The sequence below is a fragment of the Saccopteryx bilineata genome, chromosome 11 (genome assembly GCF_036850765.1).
Source record: "Saccopteryx bilineata isolate mSacBil1 chromosome 11, mSacBil1_pri_phased_curated, whole genome shotgun sequence".
In the NCBI taxonomy this organism is placed as follows: domain Eukaryota; kingdom Metazoa; phylum Chordata; class Mammalia; order Chiroptera; family Emballonuridae; genus Saccopteryx; species Saccopteryx bilineata.
In genome coordinates, this window is record NC_089500.1 from 68119618 (window position 1) to 68146634 (window position 27017).

The window sequence follows — 27017 nt, forward strand, 5'->3', positions numbered from 1 at the left end:
GCTGGCTTGGCAAGGGATCACTGGTTCAGCTGGAGTGCCCTGCCCCCCGTCAAGGCACATATTAGAAAACAATCAGTGAACAACTAAAATGCTGCAACTATGAGTTGATGCTTCTCATCTCTCTCCCTTCCTGTCTGTCTGTCTCTGTCTGTCTCTCTCACAAAAAAAGGAAAAAAACCCATTTTTTACAACTCAAGGGTAAATAATTTAAGTATTTAACCAACTCATACAGATCAATAAGTAAAGCACTGACCTCGTCTAGAGATGAATGGAATCAGGGCATGAGCACGTAAGTTTATAGGAGAAAATAACATGAAAAAATGCTCAACAGACTTAAAACTTTAAATAGCAACCAAAAGTAACCTATTGAAAATGTCACCTTAGCAGATGAGGACAATGAAACTGACAATATCATAATACAGTGTGGTTAGAATCACGACAATTTAAAATTGATTCAGAGACTCATAACCAGTAAAAATGTAGGGAAACCTGGAGAGGGAGGAGTTCATTTTAACAAGAACCAAGAATCAAATGGAGTGTTCACACGAGCAACTAACAGAATCCTGAGCTTCCCAGCAGCCATTGCAAAAATAAAAGCCCAGCTCAGAGAACTCAGCACCAGGGCCTCCAGCAGAGAGGACTTTTGTTCGCCAAGGCCAAGTGTGAGTCCTAACACAGCGCCTTGAGTGACAGAGGGAGACAATATTGAACCAGCAGTTCTGCAGGGAGGTGGCACACAGGCCTCAGCTACACTAAAAGCTTATTGTCAACACCACACACAACGTTCCACTTCTCCCCTAGCCAAGAATGTGTCCTCTCTTCCATCACCAGAGAATGATTGCCTGAAAATGCCCGCTGCACTAGCAGCAAGCTGGGCCTGGCAGAAGCAGCCTCTGTCCCCTGCCCGCCTGGCTGACCTGCAGGTCCCCTCCAGCCTGGCTGGCAGGGCCGGTCGCCAGCACAGGCTGCCAGCTGCCTGCACAACCCTGACATCTGGCTCTCCGGCTGCAGCCTCTCAGTAAAGGGAGGCTCAGAGTAGAGCTGGGCACCGGGGTGGATGCTGCAGCCAAAGTCCCCCCAGTCCCTCAGTTCTTCCTAAATGGCTCCCTCGGGGGGAGGGCAGGAGGTGGGGGCAACTCTGAGTGTGGAATAAAGTGGAGGCTCCAGTGCCCCGAGGCAAAGGGAAACACTTACCTGAAACATGACCAGGAGAGTGAAAACAGCTCCTGGCCCTCTCTACCTCACTGTGCCTCGGTTTCCTCTTCTGTAGAATGGGGATAATACACTGAGCTTTCCCTTACCATCATCCATGGGTTCTGTGACTTGAACCGAAACGAGTATAATGAAACCAATTTCTTCACAGGCTAATTGACATAAAAAAGAGTTAAGTTTCTACAGCATCCCACTGATGCTCTAAGGCAGTGGTTCTCAAACTTTTTGAAGTTGAGGCACATTAATCCTACAAATAATTGTAGGTGCACTATATACAAATTTCTGAGAAATAGGTTATAATAATTAAGTCAAATATTAAAGAAAAATATATGAAGTCCAAGCGTGCTTTTATGGTAATTAAATGAAATAAATACAACAAAATTAAATTTATTCTGACATTAGAAAACATTTTTATGTTACATTTTTTGAGTTATGCTTTTTAGAATTTATAAAAAAGAGGGGTTAAAAAAATTTAAAAACGACAAAAAAAGATATCTTTTTATATATATAGATACATTCTTAGTAAGATTTAGTAAATTCAGCAGGTCCTGGCGCGAATGTATTAAGTTTTTTCATTCTTGTGTTTATGAGAAACATGAGCCTGATGTGTCCTAGTGATTTATTCAATGTTTGGGCATATATTTGAAAGGCAAACTCTCATTTCCTCGTCAGTACAGTGGTACCTTGAGATACAAACAGACTAACATACGAATTTTTTAAGATACAAGCTGCAAGTCGGTCCGTATTTTTGTTCAAGATCTGAGTGAAATTCTGAGATACGAGTGTAATTCGGGAAATTGCCGCTAGTTGGTGCGTTGGCGCACAGGTCCAGTATCGGCAGTTTGATATACGAGTTGACTGACTTATGAGCTCGGTTACAGAACGAATAAATTTGTATTTCAAGGTACCACTGTACATTGAAGAATTCCTCTCTTTTTATTCTTAATTGTGTTGAGTGCAGAAAACCCCCACCATACATATCATCTTAACTTTACACCAAACAAAGGATAGAAGAAACTTGCCTCCAGTCTTTCCGGGGAACATGGGGGTAGTGTAAACAATCCAGCACCACAGTTTAACAGCCTTTTGCAACCTAATCAGGCAAGTGCAGTGGGGGGTTGGGCAGACTGTCAGCTGACAGCCAATTCCCCACACCTCTATCCCCCCAAAACTCTAAACTCCAAAAACCCTGTTGGTCTTGTGGTCCCCAACAGGCACATATTTCTCTGGAATACCATAGGGCGCACCTGGAAATCTTCTAGGGCGCACCAGTGCGCCCTGGCGCACACTTTGAGAACCACTGCTCTAAGGAAATGTTGAACAAAATGAAGTTATTCGGAAGTCACCTGGTGAGGTTACTGTGAGGATTCCAAGAGCTCCACGTGTCAAGTGCTTTGCCCAGTGCCTGGTGCACAGATGTCAGCAGCCATGCCTGTTGTGCTCTTTGCCCTCGGCGGTCTTCTGTGCATATCCTAGACGCAAGCTCTGCATGCAGAGAGGTTTCTCAACCTTTCCATCACTGTGTAACCCTCAGCCCAGAGTCACGCACGGGCCAAGCAGAGTTCATGAGCTATTGTAGGAGCCCTAAGCATGGGGTACTAGGCTCAGCCCTGCCACTAACTGGTGTCCTTGTGCCAAGGCCTTGGACAAATCCTTGCTCCAATCTGGGCCTCAGTTTATTCACCTCTAAAATAATGGGTCTAAATAGTTCCTAAATCTGACTATATTGTATATCAGAATCACTTCAGGATGTTAAAAAATTCAGATTCCAAGGCTTACCAATTGAATCCACGTCTCTGGAAAGGGAGACTGAGAATCTGCATTTGAATGGGCTCCTTAGGGAATCTTGACGTTCAGTAGTAGGTTTGAAAGCCACCGACTTGATAAGCTCTAAGGCCCCCTCAAATAGTCACATGGGGCAAGAATGGGCTTGGACTGGTCGTGTGCCCACAAGTTCGCTGGCCTGAGAGAGCTCTGGAAGAATGCCCGTGCCCTCTGTGCTCTGCCAGGGCTTAGCCGTCCCTAGAGGCAGGAAGTTATGCTTTCTGTCTAATCAAACCCTCCATCTCAGCAATCTACCCAGCACGGAAGGCTTTGTTCTCAGGGTTGTAGACAGGGGCTGCTCAGTGCCCTTCGGCACGGCCCTCCATGAACTTGAGTGCCGCTGGAAGTCAGCCGCTCCTGACGGTATTACCTGGGACGTGACTCTTGACTTTGGCCCTTTCCATTCTCGTTACCACAACCCCAGTTTAGGCTGTTAATACGTCTTGTTTGGACCATCTAACAACTTCCTAATTAACCTTCCACCCTCCAGACTCTCCCCTCTTCAATCTTTTCCTTGAACTGTTATGGCATCAACAGTTCCATCCTAACCCGAGCTCTGTTTTGCATTAGGTCTCCAGCCCACAAGCCTCCACACGTCTCCATCAAAACCTAACTCTTCAGCCTGATTCAAAGCCCTTCAGAGTCTAAAACCACCTACACTTTTGCTTTCTCAGCTTATTACCTTTCTCTTCCATAAGCCACTGGTAAAGAGTCACCCTGGGTTACTGTTAACTTTTCCGAATTTTTTTGACAGGGTTTTCCCGACCTTGAATACCATACTTACTCCCTTCTCCCCGGCACTACCTGTTCGTCATAGCGAAATAGCTACACCATCTCATGGATACGAAGTGACTCATGGATCTCAGTTTGGGAAACACTTGCTATGCTCTTCCGGCTACTTGCCAATGGCGTGACTCTCTAGTTTGGGATGTGTCTGTGTCTTGAGCTCCAACTCAACCATCTAAGGTTCTCATGCCAGCGCTCTCCCCTTGACTGGAGAACTCTCAAGATTATACAGGACATGGAACCAGAACCTCATTTTGTTCCTACCCTTATTCCTCTTTGCCTTCCTCCCTGAGCTGGTACATCTTCCCCGAGAGTAGACTTGCTCAAGGTCCATCTTGGTTTACTTAAACATAATTGACCATTCAACCATCTTTGTTTCCCAACTTCCAAATAAATAGCCTTCTCTTCTCATTAACAACTCAAGCTGGTTGCTAATGAGTAAATACCTACCTCTCCTGAGGCTACTTCCCTTTCCTGCACCTGCAACAGACCCTGTTGACTGATCACAGGACTTGCTCCTAAGCCCCAGATGTGATGATGTAGATTCAGAATCCTCAACACAATTCCCCGGGCAGGCATTATCCATCAATCAGAGTTGGCATGCCAGTTGAGACAGTCCTACTCACCATCAATGACCTAGTTGATTAAATAGCTAATGTGTTTACTAGAAAAGCTCTGTTGAGTTTCAATTTCCACTCCCTTATGGAACCTTAACCTAGAGTAGTCTCTAGTTACATGCTATCTACTCCAAGCCTTCCAGGGGGGAGAATCTAGGTTGTGGGTAAGGACCTATTAGAAATCTAATTTGGCATAAGAATTGGAATAAGACTGCCAAGGTCAGAAGAGCTTCTACTAAGAGTCTCCTGGAGCACCATCCACCGCCCCTCTCTTTCTCCAACCAAAACCAACAGATGGCCCTGACCGGTTGGCTCAGTGGTAGAGCATCGGCCTGGCATGCAGGAGTCCTGGGTTCGATTCCTGGCCAGGGCACACAGGAGAAGCGCCCATCTGCTTCTCCACCCCTCCCCCTCTCCTTCCTCTCTGTCTCTCTCTTCCCCTCCTGCAGCCAAGGCTCCATTGGAGCAAAGTTGGCCTGGGCGCTGAGGATGGCTCTGTGGCCTCTGCCTCAGGCACTAGAATGGCTCTGGTTATAATAGAGCGACGCCCCAGATGGGCAGAGCATCGCCCCCTGGTGGGCATGCCGGGTGGATCCCGGTCAGATGCATGCAGGAGTCTGTCTGCCTCCTCATTTACAACTTCAGGAAAAAAAAAAAAAAAAAAAAAAACAGACGTAACTGGTGAGTGGACTTGTCTTAGCCATAAAGAAGAGCACCTGAGAGGCTACCCAGGAAGTGACAGACTACCCCGAGGTGGCTGAATCTCTGGGGCAGACAGGAATTAGAGATGCCTTCCACGTCCCTGAGCAGCGGCAGGCTTTTCCACTCGGCCCGAGCCAATGGAACCATGTGCAATGGATAGACTGATATCTTCGGTCAGATAACAGGCTGCTCCAGTTTCTCCCCCCCCCCCCGCCCTTCCCCTCCAAACTGATCACATTTCCTTGGTAATTTTCATGCTTAGTCAGTAGGTCTTAGGGGACAAGTGTGAATTCCATGGGGACCTTGTCCATATGAACTGCCCTGCACTACCTTTATCCTCTGTACAGTGTCTTCCTGCCTGCCTGCCCTAAGCGTTTATTAAACACGTACTATATGCTACGTGGTGGGCGCGACTACAGAGAAGAAAACCCTCGAACTCTGGAGTCCCCAGGGAGGGCTGTATAGTAAACAAAGATAACGCCCTGCTCTGAGCAGCAGACAAATGTATTTCCAGTTACCTCTCTGCTCCGGGTCTTCAAAGCACTGTACATTGAGGCTGGCAGCTACAATGCCGGCATTCCAGGGAATTCTACAAAACCATGAAAAGCCCCCGCAGGGTGAACAAACCCCGTTCTCAATCCAGGACACTATGAAGAGGCCTCAGAACACTTCCCAGCTTTTGCTTATTGCCAAGGGCTGTTCCGTTTCATGTATATTAACTCTCTAGATCCCCACTATAACACGAGGAGGTAAATACTTTTATTATCGCCATTTAAAAGATGAGAAACAGAGGTACAAAGAGGTGGAGTGGCCTGCCCAAGGCCAGCAGCTAGGAAGTGGTGGAGGTGGGATCTGAACCCATACAATCTCCTAGCAGAGTCCTAAACTACCTGAAATATGTACAGCAAACAGTACTAATCATGGATTGGAGTGGGATGGGTAATACCTGGATGGAGTTGGGGTTTTTTGTTTGTTTGTTTTTTTTACCCCACGACTTCTGTCAGTTACAATAGAAGGGTTCCGATAGGGAGGCTCAGAGGGCCCGCTGGCTGGCCTCACACAGCCCAGACGCACCCCCGCCTGACCCGGAGTACAGTTTTCATGTTCCAGAGTGCCAGCCGTGGAGACAGATCAGCACGGGTCCCTCTGTGCACTAGTAAACTGTGTTTTTGACCGGAAAACCACAGGATGTTATTAGTACCTATTGTAGCATTGTTCACTGGTACTAGAAGCCTGAAGTCCTAACTCCCACACTGGACTCTACATTCTGTCCTTTGTTTTTTCATCTGTAAATATTTGCTCATTCAATAAACAATTCTGAGCACCTGCCTCCTCCTGGCCAAGCACCAGGTACAAGCCCTGAAACCAGTAAGTTGAATTCAACAGCTGCCCCGAGAAACTCACTGTTTGCTGGTAGAGGCTCAGGGACAGATGGAAAAAGTGGGCTTTCTGATGCCACGCCCTTAGGGGTGCTCCTGAGAAGGAGGATGTGCCCTACCCTGTCCCTTCTCCCCTCCTGACCCTTGGCCCCCTCCCCGGGAGTTGATGAGCAGCAAATGAGATCACACAGGGGAAAGTGCTTTGTAAACAGCAGAGGCTGAGAACGAGGTGTGTGGGGAGGAGGGTACAATTTCAACCCAGGACCTGTCCTCCAGGTCTCTCTCGGGGGGCCTGGTGCAGGCAGCTGGCCAAGCCGAGTGCCCGGTCTGGGGCTGCGGGCCTGGCGCGGCTCCCGGACACAGCCTGAAGCCCCGGGCTCACCCTCCCAGCCGGCCAAGCCCAACCTCGCTGCTCTGACCACGCTGCCCTGGGCTCCATCATGGCAGGAACCAAAACCTGCGTCATGTTGCTTAGGACTAAGTGCTTTTGCAGCCTCGCGCCAACCCCTGACCTCTTCAGTGTCCCAGTTTGAAGTGACAAAGGCCACCAGGTCCTCTCTCTGTTGAGAAGCCCAATTTCTGTGAATTCCCTTATATAATGATATCCCTAAGAAATGGTGGCCTGAGCTGACGCCAGCCACTGCCATTCTCTGTGCTGAGGCGCCACCTTGAGGCCAGTCTAGCTCAAACCCTCGGCAGGTAGAAACGAAAAGAAAAAGAGATGTTCCGAGGCAAGAAAATGGCAGAGAACTCTGAAGAAGACCCCATTAAGTCCGGTCAGCACCCCACCCCGTTATCTGCTGATGAGGTAGTAAGAGCTGCAATGTCTCAGGGGGCAGCATTTCCTCCGTGTCCAGGGGCAGCATGAGAATGTCACTGTTTCTCACATATTGAAAATCTAGATTCGAAGAGCATAGATGTCCAGAATACGCTCTGGTTTGCCCCGCAGCCCAGACCCCAACGCATCTGCTCCTCCCCTCTGACCCCCAAGTCCAGACTCCCAGACTGGCCCAGGAAAGCGGTTTTCAGGGCACCTGGCCTCCTTTGGGGGAGAGTTAGCTGATGCTGCTTACGTTTCTGGAACTGGCTGGCCTTCACTGAGCGCGTAAACACATTTTCATGGGCCGTTTATTTAGAAGTCGGTGGATGAGTCTACAAAAAGCATCAAAGATACGCCAATAGTTAAAAAGATACACCAATAGTTAAAAAGATATGCCAATAGCGACGAGTTCTTTTTGCCGGAAGAAAATCTGAGCCAGATGGTAGTAGAGTAGCAAGAAAAGTAAGCCAAGCTCCCAGGCTCCCAAACTGAGCAAGGAGTTGGCTTTTATTTCATCCTCTTCCTTTAGGTCTCTCTGCTCCATCCTTTGCCACACCAGCAATGTAACTTCCTACTATGAGGCTTATTGAACCTTAAGTATCATTGGGGGAAAAAAGATACATAAAATATTGAAGCTCTCACTGCCCACCCAAGCATCCTAGTTCACACTGCTTGAGGGCAGCAGCTGTGTGCGGTGTCCGGGGAGGGACCAGAGGCAATAACAGGTCAATTCCTGCAAGCAGCTGCTGGCCTCTCTTTGGGTCAAAACAATTCAAACGAGGAGCTCTCTTTAGAGTAAACCCTGAAGCCTCGGGGAAAGCAGAACGCTGTTTGGATCTATTAAAAAAGCTACAGGCCCTGGCTGGTTGGCTCAGCGGTAGAGCGTCGGCCTGGCGTGCGGGGGACTCAAGTTCGATTCCCGGCCAGGGCACATAGGAGAAGCGCCCATTTGCTTCTCCACCCCCACCCCCTCCTTCCTCTCTGTCTCTCTCTTCCCCTCCCGCAGCCAAGGCTCCATAGGAGCAAAGATGGCCCGGGCGCTGGGGATGGCTCCTTGGCCTCTGCCCCAGGCGCTAGAGTGGCTCTGGTCCCGGCAGAGCGACGCCCCGGAGGGGCAGAGCGTCGCCTCTGGTGGGCGTGCCGGGTGGATCCCGGTTGGGCGCCTGCGGAGTCTGTCTGACTGTCTCTCCCCGTTTCCAGCTTCAGAAAAATAAAAAATAAAAAAAAATTTAAAAAGCTACAGCTTCCTTATGCATAAACCGCAGTCCACTGACGAGCCAAAGCTGCCACTTCCTTTTCCCATACTCCCAAATAAGTTAGATTTACTAAAACGGAAGTGTTTTAAACTCCCCCGTAGAAACCATTCCAGTCGGTGCTCAGAGCAATCATGACAGAGATCTTGCAATGGGTATTATCATCATTGCTGTCTTGCAGGGAAGGAAATGGAGTCTAAAGAAATTGAGCAATTTTTCTGTATGCGAAGCAGCCAAGATTTGAGCGCAAGCGTTTGGGTTCCAGGTTTTCCGATGCTGCCATCTCTCCGGGCACGAAGCCAACACAGGACGTACTGAAAGAGTATTCTGAAAAGGAACTCAGTTTGCGACAGATTTTTGCAAGAATTCTTACTCAATCTCTAGGACTACACTACAAGGTGGAATTTGTGGACCAAGGACCAAGGACAACGCTCATTTAGGAATAATGCTCATTGCAAGTCAGTGCACGCAATACACTTTCTGGGAGGCGCAGAGCTTCTCAATGAAACGGAAAGATTTCTCCTGACTTTGTTTCTTACTTCATTTCTTTCATTTAAGCCAGACAAACAGGCTCTTTGTCCCCTATAGAATACCAGGTAAGCACTTAACAATTCTTCTTCTGATAAAGTGAGTTCCCTCCTGAGAGAGTTAAGAAGAACCTAAACAATGGGAAGAAACAAAGATGGATGGGGTCAATGGTGGGAGTGCTCTGTGCCTGGGAACCACCGCCCCTCAGAGCCGGGGCCTCCAGGCGCGTCCGAGGACACAGTCCACGGGCTCCCTTAGCAGATGACACCAAGACCCAGCAGTCAGGCGACTTCGCAGGATCACATGGTCAGTGAGTGGCAGAGCTGGTCAGGATCCCAGTCCAGCTGACTCTGAGGTGAAGGCACTTTTCATTTTTAAGCACAGCTGCAAGAGATTAAATCTTGTTTCTAAATAAAATCGAGCTAGGAACAAAACCCTGCAGGGCTACTCCTGAGATGACTTTGGGGAAACCGCTGACATTCCCCATGTTGACATGTCCTGGACAGGGAAGCAGAGGGCAAGGGAGAAGAGGAGAAGGCAGGGGAGGGGAGGGCTGGCGACGGGAGGGGCAGTGCTCCATTCAGAGTGCCCATTACAGTAGCTACGAGCAGCCAGAAATGTATCCAGAGCTGTGCTGGGCACTATGCTTAGTGCTTACAGGCATTAGCTGGTCTAATCCTCTCAACAATGATATAAGGTAGGCATGAACATTTCCACTTTACAGAGAAGAATGAGGCACAAAGCACCCACGGATCTGGCTTAAGCTCCCACAACTGGTAAGAGGTGGACGTAGGAGTGGAGTCCAGCTGTTTCAAAGGCCGTGCTCCGCCCCACTGACTTTGAATAACCATGTGGTACGTGGAGGGCCCAGGGAAACTCAAATTAAATTTTGGCTGAGCACGGGGAAGCCTCGTACCCCGGCCAGCTGTCCCGGCAGAAAACTGCAGCCCGGGCTGGCTGAAAGAGGGCAGTTCCTCCACGGGTGGCAGATTGGGGACTTCTGACTCTAGTCTCTTGTTTCTCCTGCCCAAGTGGGGACAGCAATAAGAAAGGGTACATTCAGGACTGGAGATTCAGTGGGGACAGAAAGAAAACAGGTTTGTTTTCTAAACCATACGTGCTCTAAAAGTCACACCCTGCCTACCAGAGCTGCAGAAAAAAATCTATCCCTCTCAAATTCTTCCACCTTCCTCAGTAACCATTTCACTAACAAGTCTTGCATCTGCTAGACGTAGGACACAAGAAATGACTTCTGGGCAAAATGAACCGGTCATCCCTGCAAACTAGGATTTCTCTTAACAAAACCTACCCCTTTTCCCAGAGTGGGGACAGTAATGTACCCAGCCAGCCCTCGGGGCCTTCTCTACATCAAGGCTGCCCACAGGAAACAACGCTCAAATTTTCAACAGGGGAAGACAGAGGGTACTTTGCAAACTTCTCGCCATCCTACGTATTAGTCTTCGGCTCTCCGGGGACCTTCAGGAACTGGCACACATGTGGCAGGTAAGACAGGTGACTAGAGAAGGTGAGAGAGAAAGCTGGTGCTTGCAGAGGAGTGGGGCCCAGGGGGCAAAACTCCTGCCAACATGATGCACTGCCCGGCCCCCAAATCTGCGCTTTATTGTGATTCTGTTCTCCACATGTCAGAAGTTCTCAGCACTGCGCACTTGAGTCTTGCTGCTCCTTTTCAGGAAGACGCATCGGGTATGGCCCCTGGAGCACGCGCAGAATAAACTATTCAAGCTGGGCTCCCTCCCTGCCCACCTTAACCAGTGCCTATTGTTCCTGAGACAAGGAATTCACATTGGCCTTGACGGAGGGTTTTAAAAGGACATGATACTAAAACTACTGGGCCCCATATAAGCCACAAACAGCCTGTTATTCCACATGTGGGATTCTACTTACTGATTTTAAAACCTGGTTTCTCCTGGGGAGAAAAAACAGGAGCTTAAAAGCTCTTCCTCGTGACTGCTCCACACACCTTGCTGCTCTGTTCCCAGACGCACCGACCCACAGTCCCTTCCTGGCAAGCGGCCCCGTGTGTGTGAACTGGGGCGGGCCAGCCCCGAGCATGCCAGCCAGCCCGCTCCCCGGTCTTGTCCCCATCTCCATCTCTACAGCGCTTTTCAGTGGACAGGGCGCCGACCAGGCCACAGGACAGTAGGACTCGGTACGAAGGGCATGACCTCTGGAGCACGTGCCCTCGGGCACACCACACGGCTGGAAGTTGTAAGAAAATTCTACCCACCTGGTGGGTTATCGGAACTGTAGCTCGGCTGCCATGACGAACGCCGCAGATGGGGCGGCGGGCGCACGGGGGCTCACTGTCCCACGTTTCGGGGAGCTAGAAGTCCCAAGATCGATGTCGGCAGGCGTCTCTCTGAGGCCTCCCTTGTTGGCCTGCAGATGGCCGCCTTCTCACTGTCGTCACATGGGCTTTCCTCGTTCTGTGCGAATGCAAGTCTGGTTCCTAAACTCCCTCTTCTCGTTTGGGGGCACACAACTCGGGCCAGAACAAAGACTAAATGACAAGGCAGGGAAAGAACTCGTGCTCTGGAATCATAAAGCAGCATTTCCACCCCTGGGTCCACTGCTTGCTAATTATGTGAACTTGGGCAAGTTGCTTCACCTGTTTCCTCTGTAAAGGGGTAAGAACGTTCCCCTCCGAGTAAGGATACAGAGCGGAGTGGGAGGTGCGTCCGGCTCCCACTCTGTCACCGTGGGACACCGAGTCCCAGAGAGACAGCGCCGGGGCGGGGCAGGGTGGGGCCGCAGGCCTCTGGACCCTGTGCTTGCTGGGGACAGGGGAGCCTAGGCCGACCGGCACCATGTCCTCACTGCTCTCTTTGTACAAACCTGCTGGGAGGAGCACAAGCAGCAGCCCCATGCCTCAGTCACCCTCTCCGAGTTTTCTCTAAGTGCTCAGAGAGCTGGAACATGTCTGCATAAGAGCAAGGAAGATGTGAAGACACAGCAAAGGCTCGTTATGAAAAAGAAATGAAAACTTGTATCCCTCTGAAAGTGGAAGCTAAGAGGAAGTTCAAGCATCTCAACGCACAAAGCGGCCTCCTTCGGCCTTCTCCTTGTTCTGTTCTGAGAAGCAACCAAAAATCAAAGCAGAGCAGCTCGGCCTGTCCCCTGGTGATGCCGCAGAGAAGCTGGGAGACTTGGGGTCACACGGCTGCGGTGACAGCAGCCTGCTAAGAAAGAGGTGGCCAAGCTGGGGGAGAAATTCAAGAATACAGCTGCCAGCCAAGCTGAAGGGAAGCCTCATGTGGCAGCAAAGGGAGTTGCCAAGGCTGAGAAGGGCACGAAAATGAAGAGGAAGATGATGATGAGTAAGTTGGTTCTAGTGCAGTTTTTTTCTTGTCTATCAAGCATTTAACCCCCCTGTACACAACTCACTCCTTTTCAAGAAATAAACTGAAATGTAAGGCTGTGTAAGGTTTGTTTTTAAACTGCACAGTGTCTGTTGTCCAGTTAACACACTACCGAATGTGTCCTCAGCTACCCGGTCGGTCCTGGTGGAATTTTCCGTAGCCGCTAGCCTTGCCTGGTGCAGTGTGGGGACCGGGAATCGGCATGGAAACGTGGAGCAGGCTCTTGCGGGTGCACAGCCCCGATTAGTTATATATGCGGGTGGCAGTTCCACCTTCAGTTGTCTCTGATGCCATGTATACAAAATAATTGTTCTGTTAACTGAATACGAGTTTGTAACTCCAAAAAAAAAAAAACACGTTGTAGCTGTTTTAGTGACATTCTGAATGCTTCTAAGTAAATATGATACAATATTTTTTTTTTTAAGAAAAAAAGTAAAAGAGTATCTCCCTCAAAGGGATTGTTGTGGAGATCAAGTGTTGAGCACGTGAAGTGCTTAACAGTCTCTGGACGGGACAGGCCGAACGTATTTGCTATAATTGCACTATTTCTTCCTCTTTTTGTCAAAATGCCTTTGCAACTAGCCTTGCCGATGGTCTGTGAACTAAATAAAGTAACAAATCTCTGTCCCAGAGATTAAGAAACGTTTCTTGATTGGCTGAAGACAGCAGTAGAGGTGGCGGGTGACACATCCCCAGGGGCGCATTACTACAGTGATACATAATCCATGTCAGACCATGTCCCTCCCGGCTGGACGACCCACGTGCTTCCCCTCCCTTAGCCTAGCCCCGGACGGCACTGCCCCTACAACAGAAGTCACAGGCAGCCCCACACCAAGCGCACTGGCCAGAAAGACGGCAGGAATGGAGGACAGGTGGCATGCGACAAAGGACTCCACCAGGCAAGTGAGTTTCAGGGCAGGGGGAGGTGGCCCAGTTACAAGGGTGTTTCATTGTTGCTTCCAGGCAGGGAAGCCTCTAGACAGAAGCCCAGTTCTGTTTCAACCATTCCAAACCAGCAAGAATAAAAAGAACCCCTGGAAACGAGGAAGACGCAACCGTGCCCGTGGTCCCAGAGGCGCTGCCGCGGGTCTGTGCGGAGGGACACTCGATCTGCTGCCAGTCCACAGGTTCTCGACAAGGCATAGACAGGAGCACGCACTCATAGCAGCAGTCCAACAATCATTTTATATGTTAATAGAACAGTAATAAAAATGTTCTTAGATTGTTTTAATTTTGTTTCTAGATACTCATTTTTGTTGTTATTTACAAAAGTACTGGTCCACGAGAACGAGTCTGCAGCACGGAGAGCTTATGCACTGGGTCATAGCTTCCGTATAGCTGCTAGCGGTGTGGAGCCATAACCCAGCAGGGTGCTACTACTCAGGTCCTAGGATATCGAACTAAAAAAAAAAAAAAACAGGCAAAGGCATGGCATTTTTCACTTGACCCTTATAATAGTCGTTTTTCTATTGGGAACATAGTAAAAACCAGCCTCTAGTAGCCATTGCAGTCCACACTTTCACCACATTGGAAGTGACCAATGCCCAGAATTCTCCTTATTCAGATGTGTGACCACCACAGGCACAACACTGTTCAGAACTGAACGGCTTCCCAGTGGAAGAAGTCCTGAGTATAAGTCAGAAAACCTGGATCAAATCCTGGCTTTACTGCCTACAAGCTTTTCGACATTGTGTAAGTGAAAACGTCACCAAGCCAGTTTCCTGATATATAAACAGTGGAGATTATGATGATCTGCCCACTTTACATCTTAAGAAGGGCGTGAGATTCAAGTAAGATAAATATCTCTGGGTCGTGACTCAGCAGCAGTTTACAACAGGGTCAGTATTGTGAGCCCAGCCTTCAAGGAGTCAAGTCTCAAGGAGTCCCAGGACGGCAGTGAGACAGCTGACCAGAAGACTGACTTCAGTCAAGTATTTCGTTAATCAAAGATTTACCAAATTAGAAAATGCTGCCTTCAAATTTTTCCCTGCACAGGAAGTACTCTTATTTCCTGAAGGACTGTTAAGTATGTTTGTGTGCATCTGGCCAGGTGTCCAGCACCATGGTGGACACCACGAGGGAGGAAGAGGACAAGGCACTGGCCCTGGGCCAGCTCACAGCTGCCGGGCACTCCACGTGCTCCCGGCAGTACGTGCCTCTTACATACAGCGGGGACTAGAAACGGGCAACTCTTTGGCCAAGCTGTACAACTATTTGGAGACGCGGGGGCGGGGAGGACGAGAGGCGGGCGGAGGGGACTTAAAAATGCATTTTGTTCCTGTACTTTAGGCAAGAGAAGACCAGAAAATCATAATGTATTTTACTTTATTGAAGACATATTACAGTAGACAAACAAGTAGACAAACACATGCTTTATAAAATATACATTCTCAGGTGTGAGAAAATATAAATAGATACTTGGGAAGGGCCACAATGAATACTTGGCTTCTGACTCTCTTCGGGGACCTCCAGTCCCAGGGCTGCTCAGACAGACATCCTCTGCGGGGGGGAGGAGTAGGCGTTGGGGGGAACACACAGGGTAAAAATAGTCTACGGATCAAGAGGCCACTTTATGTAGCCAAGAAATATTCTAAGAGCAGCTGACCACTTACTCATGATCAATTTCTCTTTCAAGACAGGTACAGCTGACAACTGTACGCCTTACACTGGAGAATAGGCTCAAATCCAGCTGTTTTTCACCTTCACTTCACCCACTGGTAAAGATTATTAGGACTGATAAACACCACACCCAACCTTGAGGGAACAGGTCCAAATAGTCCAAATATTACTCTTACACACACACACACACACACACACACACACACACACACATTAGTATCCACAAAACCTTCAGATGATTCATGGGCTTTCAGGGGTTGTTTTGTTAAGAGCAGCTTATAGTATATCTCTCAACCCAGAAGTTATTTTTTTGCAACAAACCAGGCAATGTCCAAAATAAAAACTAAAGCTAACTGACCTTTAGATTGTACTCCAAACAAAAAAGTTCAAAGGAGCAGGAAGGGGAAACATCCCCAAACAGAATTGGGGAAGAGATCATGTAATAGAAAAACGAAACATTACTTGCAGAATGCCAAAAAAACTTAGACCGACTATTCCACAACTACCTCTTCATCTGCATCAAGAGGCAAACTAAGAAATGGAGGATGTCACGTAAAATGACCGCAAATTTACCTGTCATTCCATTACCCTGTTGGCATTTCTGTGGCCACCCAAATAATTAGAAACGGCCACAACACGCTTGGGTAGAATACTGGATGTAAAACTGGACACTGTGGTTCCAAGCCCACTCAAAATGGAGCCCACAGGTAAGAAGCAGGAATAAAAATTAAAAAGGGAGGATTATGATACAGTATAGGCTTTCAAACTTTTTACTATGGTGCTGCCATTTGTGTTAATAACTACTAGTTATAAATTCCCTCAGAAGAATAAGCCTGGACTTTCCTATTTTCAGCCATTAACATAGAACTGGCCAAAACCTAAAATTCTTTGGTTAAAAAAAAAAAACTCTTATGTGCTCTATACTTGATATAAAGGATTCTGAAAGATGACATTTTTCTGGATTATTTCCAACGGTAAAATGAAAGAGACCTAAGTCACCTTCCCCATATTCCCTCTCGATGCGGAAATTCCTTCAATACGATTAATGGGTGACTTAGCTTGTGTGTGTACATTTCCCACAAAAGGCTGATTATTCCAAGTCAAGACAAATCTGTTAGCGAGCTGAAAGAGTATTATCGGCAAGTGTATTCTGCACTTCCCTGAACTCCTGCCCGCTGACACGACCCGTGTCCTCTGGAATAAAAAGTAAATCTCCTGCCCCGGCTGGGTAGCTTGGTGGGTTAGAGCCTCGTCTCAGTATGCAAAGGTTGCCGGTTTAATGCCCGGTCAGGGTACAGACAGGAACAGATCAATGTTTCTGTCTCTCCTTTCCTCTCTCTCTAAAACTAACAATTTTAATAAAGAGTGAATCTCTTCCTAATTTCATATGACAATCTTTAAAGACTTTTATCACTCTTAAGAAAATGCCTAACAGTCTAAGTTGCTTAACATCTTAATGTTTCTTCACAACCCTCCAATGAGCAATGTGAAGGCAACTGTTTTTAAACATAAAAGTTGCTCTGGCCAGGTAGCTCAGTAGATAAAAGTGTCATCCCAAGGCCCTGGCTGGTTGGCTCAGTGGTAGAGCATCAGCCTGGTGTGCAAGAGTCCCGGGTTTGATTCCCGGCCAGGGCACACAGGAGAAGCACCCATCTGCTTCTTCACCCTTCCCCCTCTCCTTCCTCTGTCTCTCTCTTCCCCTCCCGCAGCGAGGCTCCATTGGAGCAAAGTTGGCCGGGGCGCTGAGGATGGCTCTGTGGCCTCTGCCTCAGGCACTAGAATGGCTCTGGATGCAACAGAACAACGCCCAGGATGGGCGGAGCATCGCCCCCTGGTGGGCATGCCAGGTGGATCTTGGTCGGGCATACGCAGGAGTCTGTCTGACTGCCTCCCTGTTTCCAACTTCAGAAAAATACGAAAAGGGGGGGGGAGCGTCATCCCAGCACACAAGGTCACGGTTCAATCCTCAGTCAGGGCCCAGACGGGAAGCACTCAATGAATGAATGTACAACTGAGCAGAACGAGGAGCTGATGCTTGTCTCTCTTCCTCACCCTCTCAAATCAATGGGAAAAAAATTTTTAATGATTCCTTTAAAAAAAATAAACATAAAAGCTACCTTACAGGAAAATACATATTTTTAAACATTCTGAGGTGGCACAAGAAAGGAGCTGCACACTGCCTGGGCTCCTGTTCTGTTCTACACAGTAACTCGCATGCTCAGGCGAGCATTTCAGGAGCTGCTGAGGGACAGAAAGCCAGCGGCTTAGGTGCAGACCCTGTGCCAGTGAGGCCTGGACTTCAAGAGTAATGCCAGTTCTTCCAGGTCGACCTGAAGAACCAGTCTGAGGGGTGCGAACAGACGAAGAGAGCTTCTGCATGCTGCTGATGGAAAGTGGGGATGGGGGGCAGAGGGTGGGCCTCCCAGCATTTCAGGGCGCCTGGTTAAACTGGCCACAGGCAGACACCGCGCTACTGGAGAGACACTGACGGGCCGCTAGTCCTGGCTGGAGTAGAGGGTTAAATCACTGCTTAGTCGAGCAGCATTTGACATCTTGCTCCCTGTGTATGTCGTTAGTTTGACTCAAAAAAACTTACAAAAATTTTAAAAATATATATTGCTTGGTCAAAAACATGCAATAATGATAAGTTTTAGGGATGCCAACTAAGATTAGAATTTATTAAATTTATTATTTTTTAAGACCAAGGGTAGGCTATTCACATTTAAACAATTTCCTGACTAGATTTTTCAGCAAGTATCATATTTTAGTTATGCAGACAAGCTAGAAATTGGGAGGACACCACACTGCTGGCTGAGGTGACATAACAAAGAAGCTGGCCGTCAGACCGGCCTTGGACTCCCCTGGCAGAGACGCCACCGCTATGCAGGGGCAGCACCTGTCGCGACGTTCTCTAGGCACTGGTCCAGCCCGTTTCTGTCCTCTCACAGAACAGCCGATGTCACTTGCAGCCTAGCTCGAACTCTACCTTTCTAATTTAGGCAAGTCTATCGGAACGTGAGTGCGAGTACTCTCATCCCTGGGATAACCTTGTCCCCATCAGAAAGGGCAGTGAGTCACGGCCTAGTCACAGCTCACTGTGGCTCGCAGACCGCGACACTGTGCAGTGCTGTAGCGCCAGCCAGCGCTCGGCCCTGCTGCTCCGGAGAGCAGCGGTGCTCGTGCCCGGAGCCCAGCGTCCCTCTAGACTGACCCTGTTCAGAAGCAGAGCATTTCTTCTCATGAGTATGTCTTACACCGTAACTCCTGCTACAGAGGAAATATATCTGGTTCAAGTCAGAGTAAGCAGCGTCACCCTTGTTCTACTCTAACAAACGTTTTATGGAAGCAGCTTTTTATTAGAGTAGCATAATCCTCCTTGGTTCCTGGAGGGATCACAGATTCATAGAACATTACAGCTGGAAAGGGCTTTAGAGCATCTCGAAAATACCCTCATTTCATAAATGAGAAAACCGGGCTGAGACATAAGGGGACTGGCCCTTGCGTACACAGCTGGTAAGCGGCAGAGCTGGGGAATGAAATCAGGTCTCCTGCTTCTAAGTCCGTACAAATTATTACACTACAACCTCGTAAGGAAAAAGAAGGATCACAAATTGAAGGACAGGAAAATAAAGATATTTAAGAAGGTCAAAGTGAAAATGAACAGAGCTTGACAATTTAAGGAGGAAAATAAAGAAAGGCCTGGTGGTACAAAACAGCTCCCGAGGCGCGGCCGCCTATGAGAAAAAAATTAGCACTGAAAACAAAGTACGAAATGCTAGCAAAAAGCTGATGAATTTATGTGAGTTTAGAAATGCACAATGACAGGTATCTTCATTTTAAGTGACTGAGGTTATCTAGTAGGACACCACTAGTACTTGCTGGATTTAGAGGACAGACTCCGACCGCCTATGAAACCTGAAAGCACAGAGAACTCCAGTCCATTCCATTCCATTAGTGTTAAGTCCTTTGTTTACATAAAGCTTTTTGCTATAAAAAATTCAAGAAAACTTTTTGGCTTAATCACTTGCACAAAACAAGGACCACTCCAAACCTTTATAGTGTAAACATTTCTGCATGTTCTTCTACTTCCAAAAGCCCTCTCCCTTCTTAAGATACACTGTGCACCCCTGGCTGATGGTGCAGTGGATAGAGTACCATCCCAGAGTGCTGTGGCAACAGTTTGACCCGGGTTTGCACCCAAGGTCACAGGTTCGAGCCCCAGTCAGGGTATGTATGAGAAGCAATAAATGGGTACACAACTAAGGAGCTTCTCTCTTTCCTTTCCCCTTCCCTTTCTCCCTTTCCCCTCTCAAATCAGTGGGGGGGGGGGGGGGGGAGATACACACTGGCCATTGATAGAAGAGACATTATAAAAAAACAAACATAGAAAAGAAGCAATCTTTGGTTTCCTCGTCAACTAAGTACTTCATTGAAAGAAGGTATTCCCCAAACAGGTTCTCCTTTTTCTACGTGCACATGGCTATGGCAGGACTGCTAGGTTTCAAAAGAGCCTTTTTATCCTGGCACTTGTACACAGGTAGCAAATGAGGAGAAGCACGGACCTTTAGATAGGAAGTAAGTGGTAGTCACACCCAGACTGTGTTTGTGTACCCAATCACTAGGTACTCTGCCTCTGTACATATCCTTCTCAACAAACACATTTTTAAAACTTTAAACTGTCTTTAGATTCACTAAACCAAGATATACAAAATCTGTCTGTGGTCTGAGAAGCCGCTGTCAATATAATAACTGGAGAGCACATATAATTTTGGCATATCAAAAAACTATTTACATTGTAGCAAACACATATGGTCAATGAATACAAAAAGTATTTATAAATGCACATATATTTACAATGAGACCCCTGGGTGATAGGGATTCCCCCCGACCCCCCATCAAAAAAAAAAAAAAAGATTCACAAGAATACAAAACTCCTTGACCTGGTACCAGCTGTCGAGCCCGGGATTCTTGCTGAAGACCTTGAATATCAAAGCCCCACTCTCGGCCATATGCTGAGAACCACTGGTGAATTCCAGGATCCCTTCCCAGCGGGCTCCAAAGTTACTTTTGTTCTTTGGAAGGCAAAACAGAAGAGTCATGTTTTCTCAGGATCATCTGCAGGTTGAGACAATCAGCGTGGTAAGCAGCAATGAGCCTCTTCCAAACACCAGTGCACACGGGGCACAGCCCCGTGGACCCACCAGGAAGCACACGTGTCCTGGGTCTCCCTCTGCGCCCGCGGTACATTTTTATCACATGTACCCGTTTCCGCCAGCCGTCACCCTTCCTCTGTCAGGCAGGAGCCCTGGCCAACGCCGGGCCCACTTTGGTGTGGTCAGATGTAACTGCAGACAGAGTAAAGCAAATGCTGACGTGGGGTCTCTTCTGAACTCTGAGGTAGTAAATACAAAATTCATTCATTTGGGTCTTTGCCCAGACTTCATTCTGGAGTGTTTCATGTGCCCTCGCTACCATCTTGAGTGTTCCGAGTCCTACCAAACTCAAAAGCATGGCCGAGCGGCCTGCGGCAGGGCCTGGGGGAAGCCGAGCAGCCGGGCTCGCCCTCTGCCAGGCCCTCTGCCAGGCCCTCGTGCTGCCGGAGGGGCGGCGACTCCCGGGCTGGCTGCTGGGAAAAGGGAGAAGGCGGTGGGCCTGGCTCTCGGGTCGTCTTCCACAGAGGCCGTTGTGATGGTTCTGAGAATCAAAGACAAGAATCATCGGTGGTGCATACAAATTCAAAGTTAATTTTCTAAAACTTTTTTCCTTTACCCAAATCCTTAAAGATACAGATACCCACTATTCCTGAATAAGGATGCTGAGATCAAACATATACTTGCCATCTTCTTAGCAACAATTAAAAAAAAGATAAAACAAAAACTAGACCTATGGTCTTGCAAACCCCTCTACTCAAAAACCACCATTTACAGAGTCCAAACTATATGTCTTCTACTTTTGACTACGGTTAGTGGTTCTGCTGCTACAGAACTTGGAAATAAAACTCCTTAGACACTTGGCCCAGACTAAGAGACTAACAGGATTCACACTGTAATGAAAGTTGCACGATACATAGATAAAAATGGACTCAGAGCAGCTATTATATTCTTAAATAACAATTAAATGCTTATGTTTAAATAAACTATTTTAAAAATAAACAATGAAATGATAACAAAAAGCAGCAATTTAAAATCCTATTGTTATCTGTACTTTGGGATTAAAAGTGTGCATTTCTCCTTCTCCTTATTTACTGCAGGGGTGAGCTCGCTCCCCAAAGATCACTTGCTGAAAGTTCTGTTAACTTCCTGGGGATGCATTTTGGAAAAAGCTCAAACACTCTAGAAATAAATGCTCAGAAATAAAATGTTTTAAAAATCCCATGCGAGTAATAAATGACAGCAGGGCTTCTCGAGCTTTAATGCGCATACAAGTAACCTGGGGATCTTGTTTTAATAAAGACTCCGCCTCACTAGGCCTGGGTAGGACCCCTATCTGCCTTCCTAACAAGTTCGAGCTAACAGACCCATCCTGAGCAGCCAGGAGCCAGAGCAGCCTGGGTAAGCAACAAGCAATGCGCCAAGTCTGCCCACTTCCTCACTTACTAAACACCAGATTAACAATTAAGACAGCGCAGTTAGAAAAAGGAGGCACTACATATTTGGGTCTACTTAAAAGATTTTTGTGGAGAGGCGGTTGCGGCGGTTGTTGTGAGAAGAGCTAGTCGGCAAACTCAGGTCACCAAGTTCCCTGAACTTAGCGGCATTTGTTGTGGCACAGGCGCCATCATGTTTTCTTTCAACATGTTTGACCACCCGATTCCAGAACCGCTTTTCCACACAGTACCGTTGCTTCTCCGTGTCCATGCTTGCAGGGCCTAATGACAGGTCAGATGTGGAGAAAGGCGGGAAGATAATTATGCCACCGTCAGCCCTCGATCAACTCAGCCAACTCAACATTACCTACCCCTCTACATTACCTAGCTTTTCAAACTGACCAACAAGAATTCAGACCGCATGACACATTGTGGTGTGCTGGAATTTGTGGCTGATGAGGGTATCTGCTATCTGCCACACTGGATGATGCAGAATTTGCTGCTGGAAGAAGGGGGTCTGGTTCAGGTAGAGAGTGTCAACCTTCAAGAGGCCACATACTCCAAATTTCAGCCTCAGAGCCCTGACTTCTTGGATATCACCAACCCCAAAGCAGTATTAGAAAATGCATTGAGAAACTTTGCCTGTCTGACCACTGGGGATGTGATTGCCATCAACTACAATGAGAAGATCTATGAACTGCGGGTGATGGAGACCAAGCCTGACAAGGCTGTGTCCATTATTGAGTGTGACATGAATGTGGATTTTGATGCTCCGCTGGGCTACAAAGAACCCGAAAGACAAGTCCAGCATGAGGAGTCAGCTGAAGGCGAAACTGACCATAGTGGCTATGCTGGAGAGCTGGGCTTCCGTGCCTTCTCTGGCTCCGGGAATAGACTGGATGGGAAGAAGAAGGGTGTAGAGCCCAGCCCCTCACCAATCAAGCCTGGAGACATTAAAAGAGGAATTCCCAATTATGAATTTAAACTTGGTAAGATCACTTTCATCAGAAATTCACGTCCACTGGTCAAAAAGGTTGAAGAGGATGAAGCTGGAGGCAGATTCGTTGCTTTCTCTGGAGAAGGCCAGTTATTGCGTAAAAAGGGAAGAAAGCCATAAGCTGGGACTATTAGCTGAATGGAAAATAAAACAATCAATTGCAACGTAATGGCTTTTAGTTACTGGCTCTGACAGGGATGAGACTAAGGGAGAGGATGCTCTGTCACTTTAGGTTTATAGAGTTACCTAAGAATTGTTGAGTTTAACCTGGAAGTGGAACAGGACTTTGAGGTTGTGTACTTTAATTGGGGAAAGAGAAAGCTGTCTCTGAGGTCGCTGAGGCAGCCTCCTGGCTAGTTCTTACTTTGCGCCCTTGGAAGCACTACCACTGTCTCAGCAGAAGCACAGTTCCCCAGCTCCTAATAAAAACCAATGGAGGGGATTGAATTGCTCTAAAAAATAAAAAAAATAAAAAAAAAAGATTTTTGTGTATGAATTCAGCATTGGTGCATTTCTTTAACGGAAACTGAGATTAATTTAAAAGACAAGAGACTAATTTAGTAACAGTATAATTTTCTCTGACCTCTACCCTCTTTAAAATCTTTATACAGTTGGTCTCTTAATTACAAGCAAGAGAACGCATCCCAAAGGTCCCTCGTCCGCTCACTGACTCCCGCGAGCACCCCCATGCACTGTCTCCCTCCGCACACCTGCATTCTCACCCCACCCTGTGGCCAGTGCTCTTGGAGTTCAGGCTGACAGAAGGGCGACTGACAGCTGAGGAAAAGCCTGGAGGGACAGGAAGACATAGCCAGTAGTGCCCTTCAGGTCTTGAAAGTTTTGTTTTGTTTTCCTGACCAAGTTGTTAGCGAATGCTTCATCTGTACAACGTGACATGTATTCCTCTTCCTGAGCCACTGGGTCCTCCTGGGCCATGTGGCCCGAAGACGCTGTCCCAAAACTGCTTCCCCACTTACGGCCTAATCATCATACCTCACAGACAAAGGCACAACACCTGCCAAGTGACACTGACATTTACACTTACCTGACAGCACAGCAACTAAATAAAACATTTAAAAATCTTCCCAGGTAAAAACCTTCACCAAATTATCCCTTAGCATTTCAAATCTCTATCACTTAAAGAGGAAAGGAAAAATCCACACTGTAACATCTCTTAAAAGCTTTGTCTATATGGCTTCTGAATTTTTTGAGGTGTCATCTTATTATTCCCACACCTCTAAAAACCTCTTGCTCTAGTTTATACCAATTAACAGTGGCTAATTACCCCACTGTAACAATGAGATTGCTTCCTGTCATATAACAGCGCCATATGAGGGAGAAAAAAAATCAAGTGACAGTGAAAAAGAGCAACAGAAAGCCCCGCCTTTCACCACTGCTCGTCTGTGCGGACAGCCGCTTCTCACCGAGCCGCTCCTGGCCGCCGGGAAAGGCAGACAGCTCTCTCTCTGCTGACAATACCAGGCCCTCCAGCACTGGGGCATCTTGGGAAGGATGTGCCAGGTATGTCTCCTTGGGCATCTGGACCATGAGGCTGGACAGTGTCTGATCTAGAACATCCCCCTCAGCAATACAGGTGTATGGACAGTATTCTCGCGTCCTGGAGTAGATGTTGGCGTTGTCATAACAATCTGAGCAGATAACCCGGGTACCGGAGCCACCTAAGGACAACATGGGACAGAACCTGAACATCCTTCAGTTAAGGAACCAGCTTTAGCAACACCAGTTTTCTTCAACAGATGCCAGCATTATCATCATAGCTGGCATTTACTCAACACTTCCTTTGTAAACCAGGTGAAGTCTCAAGGTCTTTCTATAAATTAACTATTTAATTCTCACCACACAAACACAGAGTACCCTGCATGGTAGGTGCTGTTACTATCCCCATCTCCCAGGTGGGGTGAGTACAGCACAGAGAAGTATGGTAACCTGCCCAAACACACTGCCGGGGTGAGGGGCTGCCATCTGAACTCTTGACCGAACCGTCCTTGCCCAGCCTCGGTAAGGTCACAGTCAAATCAAGGGAGTCAAAATAAGGCTAGCACTGTGCTACAAGGCACGTTTGGCTTAAGGAAACTAAAGCAGGGAACAAGGAGTTACGATGACTTCACAAATGCCTGTATTCCTTTCGTGAGTCAGGAGGTTAAGCAACACTAGCGAGCTGCGGAAAGTTATCCCGGAGAACGCCAAGAGTCCTGCCTGACAAACACATGTTTGGCAGAAGTAAGCGTTTAATAATGAGTCCTCTGGGCTTGTATGTGCTTTGAAAACTGAATGATGAAAGAGTGAGAAATGAAGAGCGAGTTACTTATTCACAATCAAGCAACAAAGTGTTACCATTGGAAGAGATCTAAACATAATACAGTTTAACCCAGAAGGTGGTGTTATTTTACACACATTTCAAAGAGTAAAGGCTTTAAGTATTCTTTTTAAAGCTAGAAATGCCTCCTTTTCTATGGAAAGCCAAAATAATATCCAACTTGTCAATTACATAAAGAAGTTCTATCAACACCCAACAGAAAAACTCTCTCAAGGCCCTGGCCAGGTGGCAAAGCACCGTCCTGGCGATCAAGGTCACAGGTTCACCCCCAGGCAGGGCACATAGGAGAAGCAATCAATGAGTGCACAATTAAATGGAACTAAGTGGAACAATGAGTTGATGCTTCTCTTTCTCTTTCCCCCCTCCCTACATGCCTTCCCTCTCTCTTGATCAATGGAAAAAGACACACACACAAAAAACTCTAGAAATGAAGCAGACCTTTCATTTATATACAGCACTTATACTACACAGATCTGTTGAAAGAATCTGCTAGAATCTTGAGAAAAGTGCATTTATAAAATACTATTTTAAAAATGAGAAAATTAAAGCTCAGATCTTAACTTGTTCACGGCCACAGAGTTGGAAAGAGGAACTGGGAATCAAACCCAATTCTTCTACCCCTGAATTCGCCTCCCTGTGTTCCGTCACTCCCTGTGCAAGGGGAAAGTGGGAAGAGCTTTCTTGAGACTTTGGGTTCATCTAATTAGGGAACATTTTGTACCTCTCTGATATATGCTGAAACAAACCTTCCCTGGAGATGGTCTGAAGGATGCTCATGCCTGAATCAGATGAGAACAAGTTTCTAGAGCTTCTCACTCCCACACCAGCACTGGTTTGAGTCTGTGCTGTGGACTCCCTACTGCTCTAGAAGGTGCTTCTCCTGCAGGTGACTTTCTTCTCTGTTAAGACTAGAGTCAATTTCATCCTGTTTTGCATAGGGCCAAATGTTTTGAGTATCTTACTTTAAAACATTGCTTCAGGTTCAAGGGGGAAACTATACACTAAAAAATAAACTCCCCACCCTGGCCGGTTGGCTCAGTGGTAGAGCATCGGCCTGGCGTACGGGAGTCCCGGGTTCGATTCCCGGCCAGGGCACACAGGAGAAGCGCCCATCTGCTTCTCCATCCCTCCCCCTCTCCTTCCTCTCTGTCTCTCTCTTCCCCTCCCACAGCCAAGGCTCCATTGGAGCAAAGTTGGCCCGGGCACTGGGAATGGCTCCGTGGCCTTTGCCTCAGGTGCTAGAGTGGCTCTGGTGGCAACAAAGCGATGCCCTGATGGGCAGAACATTGCCCCCCGGTGGGTATGCTGGGTGGATCTCAGTTGGGCGCATGCGGGAGTCTGTCTGACTGCCTCCTTGTTTCTGGCTTCAGAAAAATAAAAAAATTAAATTAAATTAAATTAAAAAAATAAACTCCCCAGAGTAGGGCTGAAATTGTAAGCATAGCAGCGTCATTACCATCAGCGCCTCTGTGTAAGGAGCCATTGGCCGGAGGCATAAGCTGCTGGTGGCTGCCCGCCTCCGAGTTGCTGTAGCCTTCCTGTGGCTCGGACAGAGTTCCCTGGGAAGACAAGTAGCTGGGGATGTCTGCAGGCAGGTTAAGCTCCTCTGGAAAACAGAAATCGGTGTGTAACTCACAAATCAAGTTAGGCAATTTAACCCAACACTCAGAGGACTATTCAGCAAATGTGCTCCACTCTAACACTATTGGCCAGGAAATTGTTTTATGTGTACCCAAGAACTTAACAGCTCTTAGACTTTTCCCCGAAAACCATGTCTCACTAGAATTCTTCTTAAAGCTTCATTTTTAATGTATACCAAAAGAGAGAAAACCTCAAGTCTGAAATCTTATCTCGAGGCACATTTTCTTCTCTCACAGCAGGGGTAGTCAACCTTTTTATGCCTACCGCCCACTTTTGTTATCTCTGTTAGTAGTAAAATTTTCTAACCGCCCACTGGTTCTACAGTAATGGTGATT

At 47.5% G+C, this 27017-nt stretch overlaps 1 protein-coding gene, 1 long non-coding RNA gene and 1 pseudogene across 4 annotated transcripts in view; 2 read left to right on the top strand and 1 right to left on the bottom strand.

Annotated features, from left to right (window-relative positions):
- The first annotated feature begins 13234 nt into the window (after positions 1–13234).
- LOC136315707 (uncharacterized) lies at positions 13235–13732 on the top strand. Its single transcript, XR_010727548.1, has 2 exons — positions 13235–13404; positions 13518–13732. It is a non-coding gene; the product is annotated as an uncharacterized lncRNA (long non-coding RNA).
- A 1107-nt stretch (positions 13733–14839) lies between these two features.
- The window catches only part of LRIG2 (leucine rich repeats and immunoglobulin like domains 2), a 63744-nt gene continuing 51566 nt past the window's right edge, over positions 14840–27017 (bottom strand). For 2 of the 3 annotated variants that reach the window (XM_066247578.1, XM_066247580.1), the window contains 3 exons: positions 26498–26647; positions 24095–24382; positions 14840–20814 (listed from right to left, as the gene is read on the bottom strand). In XM_066247578.1, the coding sequence (XP_066103675.1) occupies positions 20576–20814; positions 24095–24382; positions 26498–26647 (677 nt within the window). In that variant the 3' untranslated portion in view covers positions 14840–20575. The remainder of the gene's footprint in view (positions 20815–24094; positions 24383–26497; positions 26648–27017) is intronic. The other variant, XM_066247579.1, reaches the window with a different exon arrangement.
- On the top strand, positions 21769–22872 carry LOC136315724 (ubiquitin recognition factor in ER-associated degradation protein 1 pseudogene; annotated as a pseudogene).